Here is a 15600-nt window from a genome sequence, read left to right on the forward strand (position 1 = left end):
ATAGTAATTACCTGTGCAGCATAGTATGGCTTCATGAAAAGACATAAAAGCCCAACCATTAGCTTTTCCAGCTCTCAAAGATTAAGAGCCTTAATGTCTTCGGCAAGGATAGGCAACTCCTCCTAATGCCATTGCACTAACTATTCTGCCCTGTAGCAGAAAAAAAAGTCTTACAACAAATTGCTCAAGAAAGGAAAGTCTTGTGTTAATAATAAGCCTATTCAATTGTACTCGCCAACACTGAAAGAAACACTAGGCTGTGATGGTTCATTCGAGGAACAATATGCCCATATTGTCGCTCAGGAGTGATCAGGTGCCGTTTCTTTTTTTTGGTTTTCTGCTCTGTCTTGACAGGATGACAAGTTCCAGAAAAGTTGTCTGAGTCAAGGATGAGTAATTGAAGCAAAGTGGAAGCCCTCGGTCTTCAACTCAGAAGGACTGAAATCAAAAAAGCTTTAAACGTTATCTCTGTTATCAAAGTCCATTGCTACTGTGGAGCTGGAAAAAGCGATGTCACGTCATCTTTGTTTGTGTGTGTGTGAACAAATGGTGGAGCTGCTGAGCAGATGGACAAGTGTTTCCTGGTTATTTATCAAACTAGTGAACTCGCTGACAGTGTCACCGTGGCTCTGTCCAAGGTGCTGAACCGGAGGCTGTCAGCAGCGCGGGAGCTGTTCCAGACGCTCGTCACGTTTCGTGTCAACATCAAAAACAGCAAGAATGGCAGCGAATACCAAGTACCTGACAAGCAAGCTTCATCTTTGTGTCTTTTTTCCTCCGGACACTTTTTACCAGCAGTGAGAAACTACAACACTGGCAACCAGAAGCTCCTGGCAATGATGAGTTTAAACTGTTCTTAAAAAAATAAAACAGGACAAGGTGTCTGGTGGCCGAGTGGTTGAGAAGCATTAATGTAAAAAAAACACACACGTTTTTTGTTGTTGTGGATGACCAACCCCTTTCCATGGTTGAATAAACATGTGCTTTGGATGCTCAACTGAACAGCCCAAGCCTTTCTACATACTGCCAAAACGGACATTTCATCTCTGAAACAGCTTTCTCACATCTGTATAAGTGAGTCACTGAATTCTTATCAAAATGTTTAAAAAACACTGCAGTGAGTGAGTTAACAGCTAGTAAATATGTGTGCTACTACATGTCATTATGAAATCTGGCAGCAAACCTGCTGTTTTGCATTACAAAAAAAACTGCCCTCCAGGCTAAAGAACTTGATTGCTCTTGGCTCAGACGAAGGGGGGAATCTGTTGCACCAGCAACAACAGTATAGTCCAAATCATTTTACAAGATAAATTCAGGTGCATGCAAAGCTACTGATAGTTTATAAGGTTACTAATAGTTGGGTAATAAAAGTTTATATGATAAAAAGTGTCCGATTGGTTCTGGTATCTGAAATTTAATGATATTGATATTGTAAATAAGAACAGAGGTGATTTTGACTCTATGAGATGATGTGGTGAGCTCTGCATAGAGAAAGTTATGAATGCATGTGACCTTCTCTGTCATTTTCAGTCTCACTGAGCTGAAATTTAGCTTAATTGAGATCCTCATCGGCATAAATTGGCACAGACTTTGTCAAGTCGAGCCTATCCCCATTAACAGATGTCTGCAGTCATTCAAATACAGACAACTGGCAGGCAACAATATTTCAGTGTCAGTGCTAAGGTAGTTTCCATTTGACTTTGCCAAGTAGCACTGACAAATTACCTGGAGTTCAGGTAAACTCTCACTCAAAACTCAACTCACTCGGAGGTCGGTTAGACCGCATCACACATTCCTTTGTGCTGGTTGTGAGACTACACAAGACAATATCTTGAACTAGCGCGGCATTATATATCTGTCAAGAGTGTTCTCCAGGCTCTCTTTCTTGTTATATCGAAGCATTAAGTCCCAAATGAGATTCTGACAAACCAGGCATGTTGTTTACATCTACCCTGCTATATATGAATTGATCCAAGATAATCCAGGACCACTTCTGCCACTTGCAGACCGACTGGTGGAGTGCTTTAATAGACCACTCGAGGCAATCATCCATAAATTTATGCAAGGATTTAGCTGAAATTCATGGTTGGTTATTTTTAGAGTGGGATGCACTACAGGCCTCCACAGGGTTTTCCCCATTTAACTGCAATCCTATAAAAAACAACTCCAGGGCTGTACTGCACCAGATAATATAGACCTGTGAGAGTAGTGTGAACACAAGAAAGAGAGACTAAATATATGTTTTATGTTTTTTTGTTAACATGTGAAAACTAATTTTAGTGGGTCAGCTAGCGTCAGAGAATTTGCTCTTTGAATGTCAATCAATAACAGTCGTATAACAGAGAAATCCCACTGAGACCACTCGCACGGGAAGATCCCAGCTCAAAATACTCACCAAATGGCAAAAGATAGGCAAGAGAAAAGTGTGTCCTGTTTCTGGCTAATATGAACATTGAGAGAAATGAATGAAGACCAGATATTCAAAAAATGTTTTCATACAGATCTATTCTCGCGTTCCACAGCCCAGATTACACAGGTATCTGTGCTACCACAGAGTGTTTTGGACATGTTTTCACCAGGACACACAAAATTCATAAACCATGCCTAAACATTTCCCAGGTTAGAGCTACGTAGCCGACCCCTTCGTCTGCATATTCAGAGGCAAAACTTTGGTCAGACAGAAATGAGAGCAGGTCTGTAACTATCTGGTCTAACTTCATCCTAGCATCCTACCTGTGTAATTGTGCTTGACGTTACTATGTAGAATGTGCAATTTCCGAATTCAATGACAATTAAACACTTCAAACTTGCCCATTGTATTGTCTTTACTGGATTTAACTGCAGGCTACTGACAGATCCCCTCATCGACAGAGTCAGACAGAAAATGTCAATATTCTGTTGTTTTCTGTCTGTGAGCTGTTTGGAGCGCCGGCCTTGTTCCTCCCCCTTCAGCCTCACACGGCTTCACATTGTAGCTGCCGACTGAGACACACCAGAGTTAAAATGTGAGAGTTTATGGAGACAGCTAGCAGCAGCATATAAGCAACTAACAATGGGACTCCTGGACAACTTTCAGAAGTGTATAAATTGCAGGGGAGCACCAAGCAGCCCCAGCCCCCAGGTGGACAAATAACAGCAGCCTGACCTCGGCCCCTGGAGGAAGACTAAGAACAGGACCACCGTGTGTTGTGCATCTGATGGAAACTCTCGCAGTAGGAAACTAATAATAGCACTACCGAAATGTTTTTTTTATTACTTCAGGCAGCAAATCATTCAGTAGCAGTAAAAGCAACAACAAAACCAATTTCATTGACAGTCCTTTTAGCCAGAGGCTGCTCGGTAGATACAGCCATGTTCTCACCTTCCCTGGAGGACCGCTGTCTCCCTGCTCCCCCTTTAAGCCGGACTGGCCTGGAGGTCCAACAATACCCTGAGGAACAAATTACACAATGATGACAGCGAGGAGGACCTGATAAAACAGCACAGTGTACGCTACACACAACACACACAGTCGACTACAAGAACACAAACACTGCAACATCAAGACACACTAACACACACACTCACACCCACACACACACACACACACACACACACACACACACACACACACACACACACACACACACACACACACCTGCTTTCCTGGTAAACCAGGTATTCCTTCTTTGCCAGGCACCCCATCTCTTCCAGGGACTCCTGGTTTACCTGCTTCACCCTGAGGAGCAGCACATACTTCAGTGCATGTAATATGTATTTAATCACAAGTCACATGTCACGTTTATATTTGGGTGTTCTATGAAGGTTGCAAATCATCCAACATTCAATCCCAGTGAATATGGATCAGTTATGGTTTGCATGAGAATAAAAATGGATTGTGAAGATTTCACACAATGCCCAATAAAAAGGAAAAGTTTCTTTTCTCTGGGTTTAAAAAAAATCTATTTTGTTTTATTTTCTATGTCAGTTTCTCCAAAACAGTACAGCAGAGAGAAGTGCATTTTCCAGCTTGTTTTCTTATAAAATCTCCTCCTAATAATGAGGTCTTCAATTATTATCTTAATATATTTCTTTTTTATAAATATTTTAAATTTAACAGTGAGGCATTATAACACAAACAGCCAACAGAAAATAGCGGTGGAAAAGTTGCTTGTAGTGGTCACTGTTGATAGAAAGTCAGCATGGTGTGCGTGACATGGGGATCGCTTGCTTTTCAGCTGAAGTTACAACAAATCACATGTTCTGTATCCAGCTTTTTCAATTTACGAACACAAAACGCAGCCGCCATTTATCAACAAAAGCTTGGTAGACATGTTTTGGCATATTTATTTAATTACCTTCCTATTTTCAGTTATAATTGAAATGCCTCAGGCTCAAAACATTTCTTTAACTTTACACTTCCACACTGTGCTCTACACTGCAGCCAGATCAGGATTGCATACTCACCACCTGCCCCGACAGTCCTGGAGGGCCCTGTGGACCCTGCAGGGTAGAAATAAATACAGTGGTATGAGGGAACACAATATGATACACACACACACAAGATTTTCTGTGAATTTCACAAGAAAACATGAACGCAGTTTTTCCCTGAAGAGAAGCTGTGATTTATAGGAACACTTACTACAGCTCCCGGAGGACCTTGTGGTCCCGGCAGACCTGTGCTCCCTTGGGCACCGGGAGGACCCTGCAGAGAGGAGAAATAAACTCACACAATGCACAATACAACTTCACTGTCTAGATTGTTATGAGACCATGTACTAGGGCGACTGAATCTCTTGTCCAAAAGATGTAAAATACCACTGGAGCTGTTTTACCTGGACACCAACACCTGGCTCTCCTTGATTACCCTGTGAAAAACAAACGTTTTATGACTTTGGCCTGCAACTAACAAACAACAGAATTTCAGTATACATGCTGTGACAGGTAGCACACTGAGATGTAGTAAACTCACCTTCACACCTGGTGGACCTGGAAGGCCGTTGGGACCCATGGGGCCCTAATTGAAACACATATGACCAAAACGTAAACGGCTGCTTTTAATAAGAGTCTGTGTATGCATGCTTTGTCATGTGTGTGATACTTACAGTCGGCCCCCTTATGCCAGGCTCTCCTGGGTTTCCCTAGAAGCAAAACACAAGTCATATACAGTACACAAAACCACAGACAACACACAAGACCACCTTTTAAAGGAATATTTTGACATTTTGGAAAAACTTATTTGTGATTAGATAAGAAGATTGACACCACTCTTGTCTTGTTTGTCAGTCTCTGCTGGTTGCCTGACATTAAAACTCTAGGAAGTCACTGCACTCAGCTCACAAATAGGTCCGCACATGACACATATTCATGCATAAATATGTTTATGAATATTGAGTGCGTAAAATGTATATACATTTTTTATGTGCTCAATATTGGACAACATGGACTCAACATTAATAATACAGACATGTCACTGGCAAGAGCGTCTAGGAGACACAAATATACAAACACATAAAAATCCGACTGACTCAACAGGTAGGACAATACAAACACAGAGGATCAACAATGTCAACAAAGAGACACTCACATGGTAAACTCTGAAAAATCTGTGCTGTGAGAGGGATAAGCACACAACAGACAGCAGGCACAGCTGCATGCACGATAAGCAGACTCAAGCGAATCAACAACACAGTACTTTTTGGAGTACACCCAAATTATTATGTTTTTTTACACCCCATATTTCTCCTACTATTGTACACTGGCTCCTGACGAGAGCTCTACCTCAGGGTTTCAGCTGACTTCCTTTCATCTCCTCCAACAAATCTGCTGTGCTTTATACACTTAAAATATAACCTCAGAACTCAACTCTTGAGTTTGACACAGATTCTTTGGGGACAGGTGGTCTTGATTAATATTTCATGATGAACAAAGTCCGACTCTCATCCCAGACCCCAGCTCCCAGAAGGACGTTTCCAATACAAATGAATTAAGATTTAAGTGGTGAAATTGGCTGGGAGGTACATGACAGTGCGTGCATCCTGATGATGGGTTGTTCTGGCCTCCTGTTGTTAAATGCGGATACATCTTTTTGAGCTACTGGTTGTCTAAGTTAAAGCCCACTGGTATCTCTACAGCTTTGGTCCATTCCCCCCTTTTCCCTCTTGCATCCAATACCACAGGGACAGGTTCTCCCAGCCCTCCCTCCTCCAAAGCTCAAGCATGCCAGCCAGCAGCAGAGAACCTACCGGTCTGCCTAGAACTCCTGGGAACCCAGGCAGGCCCTGGAGAGGATGAAAGACAGAGGAAGGTGGACGAAAGGAGGGTGGGGGGACAGGTGGGTGGAGAACAGTGTTGGAAGAGGGGAAACAAACAACACAGAAAGGGAAATGGACAGAGATCAGGCACATATGAGGAGAGAGAGGAAGTTCAGAGAGTGAGGTGTTAGCCGCACAGCTGCAAAAGGTTACTGTCTAAGGATCTATGAAGCCTCGGCCCAAGAGGGGGGAAAGAGAGCTCCATCAGCTTAGTGCTTGCAGCCAACCCAGTGGTTTACTCTGAAGATCAAGCCTAAGAGCAGGCCCCTTTGCTGGGTCACTGGTTACTCACTGGTTGGCCTCGAGGACCAGCGGGCCCTGTTGGGCCCTGCTCCGACATGGAGGGAAGGAAAACAAAAAGTGTGAGGGAGTGCTTAATATCTCTCCTCTCCTCTCTTTGCATTTACTCCTGCACCCAACCAAGTAAACATGACACATAGTACATCATTTGACCAAGTGAGCTTTTAGTGATCACTATCAAAGATGAAACCTTCGCATGTCCTCTAATGTTAACTGGAATCCTGCTGGTTTAATATTTAATATACATTATTAACTATATATGATTAACTTTATACTGTTACTCTCATAAGTAAAAAGCAAACTTACCAAGTCTGTTGAAAGAAATATTCACTCACAATAGTTACGCAAGTGTCTCTAAACCAAGAGAATCATTACTATATCATGCGCTTTGTGAAAATCTAAAAAAAACAAAAGGCACAATTGTGAATTGTCAATTTCAACTTCACCTTTAGAGGTATAACTTCCAGTACTTCACACTTACCGGTTTCCCATCCTGACCAGGTTTTCCTGGTTCTCCTGGTATTCCCTAAATGACACACAACAGATTGCTTCTTATAAAAATGGGTGGTAACAACAGTAAGATCAGAACCCAAAGTTTGTGATTATTACAATATTCTAATCTAGATTACACCTGACGGCAAGCTCACCTGTGAGCCATCACGTCCTCTTTCTCCAGACTCTCCTCTGTCTCCTTTATCACCACGAGGTCCCACAAAACCCTGTAAGACACATAAAAAGTATCTAGTTTGCATATAGAAACATACGACAGTGCTTGACATATGATATGGACATGTGACTGTATTATTTGTATTATGTGTAAATCTTACCCGGTCTCCTTTAGGTCCTGGTGCTCCTGCAGCACCAGGCTCTCCCTTCTGTCCTGCAGCTCCAGGAGCGCCTCGGACCCCTGGCGTCCCAATCAGTACTGAGTCAGCAGACGCTCCCTACAGTACATACACACACACACACACACACACACACACACACACACACACACAAGTGCTTATGAACTCCATTATATGCACTGTTTTTCTTATATCCACAAGATGTGGAATCACCATGGTTACAGTACATCAATAACAAGAATGAGAAGGAGTTTACCTTTTGACCTGGTGGGCCGGCTGGTCCTGGCAGCCCGCTTTTACCCTGGAGAACAGAAGAAACTCTCACTTCAGTGTGGATGTGATTACATGAAACACGAGTTTCTTCTCACTACCTTGATGTGGAGGACCAAAGTAAATAATGTCAACGAAACATGAGCACTTACAAATTCTCCTTTGTCACCTTTCTCTCCACTTGCCCCCTGAAATACAGATATGCATGATATTAGCAGAATCATTTTCAGTCCATGAAAAACCTTCATTTGTTTACCACAACTCTCCTCTTCACCTTATCTCCTGGTCTTCCAACCTCCCCCAGTTCCCCAGCTCGCCCAGGAACTCCCGGTATTCCTGGCTTGCCTGGCTCTCCAGCAGGCCCCGGAGGTCCCTCTGGCCCTCGCTCTCCAATGACTCTACCTGGAGGCCCAGGTCCACCCACGGGTCCTCGATCCCCTTGGTCCCCTTTTGCTCCTCTATCTCCTGGAATACCACGAGCACCCTGGTGTGCAACAGGAAATGGAAAGAGATGAATATAATATTATAATCTTTTTGAATTATGTTGAGACATTTTAATAAATATCAAAATGGAGTGTACCATATGGACTTGCTATGATCTTACTTGAGGTCAAGTTTTTTTGTTTTTAACTTAAGCCTCCTAGATGCCCTTAATCATACTTACATCTACAGCAGATGGTCCTCTCTGTCCAGGTTCACCCCTGTCTCCTTTTAAACCTTTCTCTGCCTTCTGCGGAACCTGTGGTGTGTCCTTCCTGTCCACAACCACCTTCAGATCAGACACCTGTGTGGAGGGCGGAAAAGGGAAATGGTTGGCAAGTGCTTCCTAACTTTCAGCCACAGGTTCCTGTCTGTGAAATGGTTTAGACCTCAACTACAGGCCAGTCATCTACATTTCATCTCAGTAGCCGCAAGGTTGCTTGTAATCAGTGTCTTTTGTGTCAGTTCTGAGTCTGAAAAATGCAAGGTCTAATGGTCATTTTAAAATGTATTCACACATAAACTCTGGGATATCTGGTTTTAGAGAGATCGAGATCTGCAAGAATACTAAATGAGGGCAGTAAACTCCTCCACACTGTCAGGGCTACGTTTATTCCAAGAAGGGACCACACAGTCATAAACCTACGTTTGTCATTTGTCTATGTCTATGACATCAAGCCCCACTTTGCTGCTTGTCCTATTTTTATAATGCCCATAAATCACATATTTTACCATGGCAACTCTGTTAATCCACTTTAACTGGATTGACATTTTTATTTTAGAACTAACTGAGCTGTTGTGACACAAGAAACTACAGCGGTACATGACTTATACATATATATAGATATACAGATATACATCTGGAAGCTGTAAATGGTGTGACGACATTTGCAAGAATGAAAAAAAAAACACTTAGCACAAGTTCCATTAGAAAGACAATTATGCATCCATATATCCATAATAGATACATGACTAAAAAATTGAGGCTGTTTGCATATTTGTGTTTATTACTGACTAAATGGTCTTACTGTTTTTTACGGGAATTTGCCAAATGTTTTTTCAAATTAACTCAAACACATTTTGACATTTGAAAAAATATGACTATTAAACATATCTGAATAACAATTTTGGTATTTTAAGCCACCGACAGACAAGTGCAAGGTTATTGGAAATAAGCATTGTCTACTGAAAACAAATTTGTGGTTTGGAGTCAGTGTGCAGACATTGCTCTTCATCGACGCCGACAAACATTTCCATCTCAAAAGGGATCATCAGGCTACAACCTCATCATGTTCAAATCAGATGGAAAGGTGCATCTACTGCATTTAAATATAAATTACATAAAATACTGAAAACTAGAAACCTTTCTAAACCTTTAAAGGCACAACAAACAAACAAAAAGTACAGAATCATTAAATTGCAAATCATAATCCACATACCTGAACACCAAGGCTGGCCAGAGCTCTCTGTACATCCTGGTGGCAGAAATACACAAACAAACTCAAAAGAGGTGAAGAATATTGACAATAAATGCAGAAACATGACAGGTGACGTGTTGACATCTTACCACTGCTGTGCCAGGTTTGCCCGGCGCACCATCCTCTCCGGGGTCTCCCTGCCAATAAAAAGATATCATTAGTGTCAACATGAAACACGTGAAACCTCACTCATGTCACACTTTCTCTAGAACAGGGATGGAAGTTTAACTTACAGCATCACCTTTAAGGCCAGGTGGACCTCTATCCCCCTGGAACAAAGAAAGTTAGAAGGTCAAAAAAACAGACTAAGTGGTTACTAATCTAAAGCAAACTGAGATCAATAAAGACAACCACGACTTACTCTGGCTCCCACAGCTCCCGGGATCCCAGGTACGCCCTGAAGGACAGAGCAAGGACAATGATAAAAACATCAACAGATAAGACTGTGGGAGGGCTGCAGAGGCATACAGAGACGGATGTAGATAAAACACATGTCTCTGCTGCTACATGTGGGAGAGCGACACTGCTGGGGATAACAGGACCACACAAGAACTAGATACTGTTTCTGTGAAATTACCATCTCTGTGATAGTATGCAAAAAGAAACACAGATCTATGAAAACATAATTACATGCTGAAGAATTGTGTTGTATGTATAATGATTTTATCTTCCAATAATAGCCCTTGGAGGTCCACATTATTCCTAGCACACAACACTGCAGGAGAAGCAGCAATGTGTGTGTTGCAGCGTAATACGCATTTAAAGAGTGTGATTAACAACAATGTCAGAATTCTGCAAAGTCATGCACACTCACAGGGGTTCCTGGAGGCCCCTGGGGGCCTGGGATTGGTGCCGCTTCAGCTCCTTTGAAATACACAACCTGAGAGACAGGGACAGTGCATAGATTAGTAAAAATGACAAACTATCATTCCCATTCATAATATTTTTCAAATGTGTCCACATAAGTCGTACCTGTCCAGGAGGACCGATGTTGCCAGGTACTCCAGGAGGCCCCGCAGGGCCAGAGGGTCCTACAGGCCCAACAAGGCCCCGGTCTCCTTTCAGCCCATCACGGCCCTGGAAAGAACATGGGATTTCGCAACTGAAACTCTCTCTACACAGGGTTACTTCCTCCTGTGCTATAGTAGAGGCTGAACTATAAAATCAAAGCAGGTGGCCGCTGCCACCCCTCCACTGATGTTCTAGAGATAATTAATATGAATTTGCACATGAAAACAGCACTCTGACATTTGGTGCCTCTCTGGATTCCTCTCAGAAGTGGCTCCCTCTTAAAGACTAAGCTTGATCATTAGAGCCTACTGAATTTATAGCTGCTTCTGAGAAGCCTATTGATTGAGCAGTGAGTGAGAGGGTGATGGTAATGTCAATGTCAGAGCAAACTACAGTTGATAAATACACACTTGAGGGGGAAGTGATGGGGAGAGAAGAAAGGAGGAAAGCTGATGTGTGATACAATAAAGTCAAGAAGGGCAGGATCAATACAGGAAGGAGGGGGTGAGAAAGGGCAAGTTACAGTGTAGAAACAAAGTGACAACAAAACACAAAGAGATAATGATATAAAGGAGATTTGGAGATACTGACATCTCTTCCAGCTGCTCCTGCTTCTCCTTTGTCACCCTGCAGATTAAAGACAGCAGAGTCAGAGTCACAAAGAAATACAGACATAACAAGCACAATCTTAAATCTCACTCGTCCTACTTAGCTAAATTATTGTTTGATTTAATTATAGGAGAGGAGGATGTTAGCCAAGCTGACATCCATCATGGACAACACCTCTCACCCCCTGCACGAGACTGTGGGGGCCCTGAGCAGCTCCTTCAGCAGCAGACTGTTACACCCACGGTGAAGGAGGAGCGCTACCGCAGGTCATTCATTCCCACGGCTATAAGACTGTTTAACTGCACATAAATCTGCACAATTTGTACATACTTTATATTTTTCTGTGTATATATATTTTTTTGTCCCCCATATTTTTTATATCTGTATTTATTATTTGTATATTGTTTTTTCTTTAAAAAAAAAATACTTCTAATTCTTATTGACACAGTGCTTGTCTGCTGTGTGTTTCTGCACCTTTCTGTCTTTGCTGCTGTGACATGTAAATTTCCCCGCTGTGGGATTAATAAAAAGTCTAAGTCTAGTCAATTTTGTTTTGTCCTGTAGCACTGCAAACACTTGACAATAATATTCACAAATAGCTAGTATTTTATCAAAGATGCTACACTTTAACAGACCAGTGTACATGACAACATTCATGAGAGGATATCACAGAACTAGTTCACATAAATTGTCATATAAATTTGCTGAAAAGAATCCTGAATCCCGACTTGACTAAACCTCATCCCGTCAGTGCCAGATGATCGTGGAAACTGATGAACGCCCACAAACCTTTCTCCCATCTTCACCTGGCACACCATCCTCACCCTGTAAGTCAAAACAAAATGCATTACGAACACTCCAAGAACAAGCTGAATAATGGCCGGTCCGCTGCAGGGAGCACTCAGATAATTCAGTGCAACTACTTTCCCACTTAAGGAAGCCGTTATGCAGCAGACCCCGACATAAATGTCTGCGCTGCTTTTGATTAAACATCATTCACAGGAAAGAGTACGTCGAGGGCTTTAACAATTACAGAATGATAGAGAGACACACTGAGAGAAAAAACATGCACTGCTAACAAGATTTATCTTCTGACTGCACAGAATCAATATCAAAATATGTCAGTCAAGTCACTAATAAAAAGTGCAACATGTCATATTACATTGGACATTTTATTCAAGATGCTGAAGTACCAGCTGAGAAAAGTATATATAGTAAGGAGTTACCATTTTGCCAGGAGGCCCTGTTTTGCCATCTTCACCTGCTTTACCCTGAAATATAACAGCAAGTACGATGACACTCAACTAAGTACAAAGCAGACTGAGATGTACAGAAACAAACAAATGGATGAGACTGATGGAGAGATACCTAAATACAAATACAAAAGTTTGTGTGTGTGAACTCACAGGTGTCCCTGGAGTGCCTGGGGGCCCAACAGGCCCTGGGGGACCTTGTTCCCCTCTAAGTCCTGGTAAACCCTGGTAAATGAAACCAACACACATCACAAGTGAAGTGGTTTAATCTCACTTTAGTCAGACTAAATCTAAATTGATTACGATTTTGGTCTGATTTTGCACTGTATTGTGGAGAGGTTAGGACAGTTAAAAACTGAGTTTAAAATGTATAATTTTGTGGTGTAATACGTGTAACACTTGACACAAATTAAATGTGCAGAGGACTGCGCATGACTGCAATGACAAATGCAATTTGTTTTGGTTGTACAGCAGCAGTAGTCATAGAGCTGTCATCTATTTGCCCCTTAAAATGGCCTTTAGACTCTTTAAAACTAAACTGTAAGTTGAGCAGTTGTGGACTTTCAGAATCATTTATAACATTACATAATAATCTCCTGTGAAACTGGACGGGCCTGGAGACATCTTTCCCTACAGTCAGCTTATGCAACTGGAAGACTGAATCTTAACACCTCCACAGTGCCCTCTGCAGCACGGACACATGAAGTGCACATATGTGATTGCAATTCAGGGGCAGACGCGTGTTTACTGAAAATGTGTTTCATACAGTATTTGGATAATATAAATCGAATTTAGGAAATAAAACAGTTGCAAATGACAAAATAAATAAAGTCTTACTACTAAAGTGACCATTACAAAAATCACTGATACAAATCACAGCCAATTGTATTTTTCAAACAACCACACAGGAAAAACGAAACTCACATCTCTCCCAGGATCCCCCTGTTTCCCAGGATCACCCTGTAACACAAATACAGTGTATCAGCTACACACACATTCACCACCCAGTGAGGCTCTACAAACACATTGTGTTTTATAGTTTGGTGACAATTCGTAAACTGAATTACCCTCTGACCAGGTGGTCCAGAAGCACCTGGTTTACCATCTACACCAGGACGTCCATCTAACCCGGACGTTCCCCTCTCTCCCTGATCACACAGAGGTTAAAGGTTAGAAAATTACATTTTCATTACAACGTGAAACAGTACGAGAACAGTTTAAGTGGCTCAATTAAACTTCTGGCCGGCCCTCTGCACTTCATCCCACAGGGAATTTACTGCATGGGAAACAAAATCCAGAGGAATGAAGGACAGCAAGACCGGCCTCTCACCAGAAAGCAGAAAATCAACATTATTTTCCTTTATATTAATAAAATTACAAGGGTCACAGGTGGGACTGTGGGGACTATTTACACTGATTGATTTCAAACCTTCTCTCCAGGAGCTCCTCTTTCTCCTGCATCACCCTGGAAACATTAGAAGCGAAAGTGATGTAAATGCGTGTGAAAGGAAGATATTTATAGATATCTAGTTATTAAGTAGAGATGCAGTGACAGAAAGTAAACTCACTCTTGTGCCTGCAGGCCCACGTTGTCCCTCAGAACCCTTTATAGACAGCAGGGAAAGATCAAGAAGTCACAGAGGAGCATCAGTCACGCATACTAAATCAACAGGGAAAGGGGTCAGCGCGCATACAGATGCATATATAGTCGCTGATCAGATGCTCACAGAAGCATTTACAAATTGTGAGAACTCACTCGTAGGCCTGGGGCTCCGGGAGGCCCTCCTTCGCCTTTCTGACCTTTGCTGCCATGCTCTCCTGGGTCGCCATCGTCCCCCTGGGAATCACAGTGACGTAAATTGTTTTAGCTGCACTACTTACATTTTTACCCAATTAACTTTTACACACAACCTCTACACAGCTGCAGTACATACCTTCTCTCCTCTCTCTCCTTTTAGCTGGCCCTGGATGTCAGCCTGTTGAAGAAAACAATAGTCTCAGAATTGGGATGTAGGAAGTTCATTCAGAGATGAGAAGACGCTGAAGACTGTAGTGTTCCTGACTCTAGTTTACGTTGATACACTCACCACTTTTCCTGGTGGTCCTGGAGGCCCTTGTGGTCCCTTGAAGAAGAGGGTGAAATATGTGAATCCACTAAGAGTAGATCCAAAGTTACACTTTGTAAAAAGTAAAGAAAACAACAAACCAGGTCTCCTTTCTCTCCTCTCAGTCCCGCGGGTCCAGGGCTGCCCTATGATCAAACACAGGTCAATAAAGATGCTGAGCAGCTGACCTTCCTCACTGTCTCTTCTCTCAAGGTCTCAGTGGAAGAGCACAAGAGCATAGTGAAAAGCTGTATGCATGATGAGACATAAATGTGTCTCACATTTCGTCCGTGCTCTCCTGGGTCTCCCATGTCTCCTTTCTCTCCTGGTCGTCCTGGCTGACCAGCCAATCCCTGGGGGGGGGGGGGGGGGGGGGGTCAATAAAAATGTCTGTTAACTGAACTGTCCATTGCCGTGACCTGGTAGTTTTTAAGTTTTAGAAAGAAAACTTGACATAAAATGTGTCTAAGTGTGTCCTACCCTCAGTCCTCTTTCTCCTGGCTTCCCTGGAAGTCCAGACTCCCCCTGATGAAGAGCAAGTTTAAAACAAAAAAAGACATTTGGAGTGATGTGTAAACACAAATCTTCATAAATAAACACACACTTTTTATGATGTTGAGATGTTTGAATCAACAAAAAAACTTAAATGAAAGTGAGAATTTGAAAAAGAAAAATGTTGAGAATAAGAGGAAGAAATCATACTTACAGGTGTGCCTTCATCACCCTTCTCTCCTCTCCCTCCCTGTAAAACATAAATAAATAAAATAAAATAATCAGTTGATTTCAACAGGGAGGAAACCTTAATAGCATTACATTTCAAGATGTATAACATCTAGTGAGTAAAAAAAAACATCAGCACAGAGAACAAATACAAAACAAATTGTGAAAAAATGTCACACAAAGCGTACTTGTTTTTACCTCTAAAATGGCATCATTAGAAAGAGAAGCATGTTGGA

General features: G+C 42.1%; 1 protein-coding gene across 1 annotated transcript in view; it reads right to left on the reverse strand.

The window, feature by feature from the left end:
- col7a1 (collagen, type VII, alpha 1) overlaps nt 1–15600 on the reverse strand; it is a 47882-nt gene that overhangs the window by 13625 nt on the left and 18657 nt on the right. The window contains exons 51-86 of the mRNA XM_070903067.1: nt 15351–15386; nt 15125–15169; nt 14926–14997; nt 14746–14790; nt 14627–14662; nt 14474–14515; nt 14296–14376; nt 14108–14143; nt 13969–14004; nt 13607–13687; nt 13464–13499; nt 12693–12764; nt 12513–12557; nt 12076–12111; nt 11269–11304; nt 10639–10743; nt 10481–10546; nt 10028–10063; nt 9900–9935; nt 9756–9803; nt 9628–9663; nt 8373–8492; nt 7983–8192; nt 7861–7896; nt 7695–7739; nt 7421–7537; nt 7241–7312; nt 7075–7119; nt 6586–6621; nt 5085–5120; nt 4952–4996; nt 4815–4847; nt 4622–4684; nt 4447–4482; nt 3638–3718; nt 3362–3430 (exon numbers count right to left, since the gene is read on the reverse strand). Coding sequence (XP_070759168.1) covers nt 3362–3430; nt 3638–3718; nt 4447–4482; nt 4622–4684; nt 4815–4847; nt 4952–4996; nt 5085–5120; nt 6586–6621; nt 7075–7119; nt 7241–7312; nt 7421–7537; nt 7695–7739; nt 7861–7896; nt 7983–8192; nt 8373–8492; nt 9628–9663; nt 9756–9803; nt 9900–9935; nt 10028–10063; nt 10481–10546; nt 10639–10743; nt 11269–11304; nt 12076–12111; nt 12513–12557; nt 12693–12764; nt 13464–13499; nt 13607–13687; nt 13969–14004; nt 14108–14143; nt 14296–14376; nt 14474–14515; nt 14627–14662; nt 14746–14790; nt 14926–14997; nt 15125–15169; nt 15351–15386 — 2106 coding nt within the window. The remainder of the gene's footprint in view (nt 1–3361; nt 3431–3637; nt 3719–4446; nt 4483–4621; nt 4685–4814; nt 4848–4951; nt 4997–5084; nt 5121–6585; nt 6622–7074; nt 7120–7240; nt 7313–7420; nt 7538–7694; nt 7740–7860; nt 7897–7982; nt 8193–8372; nt 8493–9627; nt 9664–9755; nt 9804–9899; nt 9936–10027; nt 10064–10480; nt 10547–10638; nt 10744–11268; nt 11305–12075; nt 12112–12512; nt 12558–12692; nt 12765–13463; nt 13500–13606; nt 13688–13968; nt 14005–14107; nt 14144–14295; nt 14377–14473; nt 14516–14626; nt 14663–14745; nt 14791–14925; nt 14998–15124; nt 15170–15350; nt 15387–15600) is intronic.

The sequence above is a fragment of the Enoplosus armatus genome, chromosome 3, assembly GCF_043641665.1.
Source record: "Enoplosus armatus isolate fEnoArm2 chromosome 3, fEnoArm2.hap1, whole genome shotgun sequence".
NCBI lineage: Eukaryota > Metazoa > Chordata > Actinopteri > Centrarchiformes > Enoplosidae > Enoplosus > Enoplosus armatus.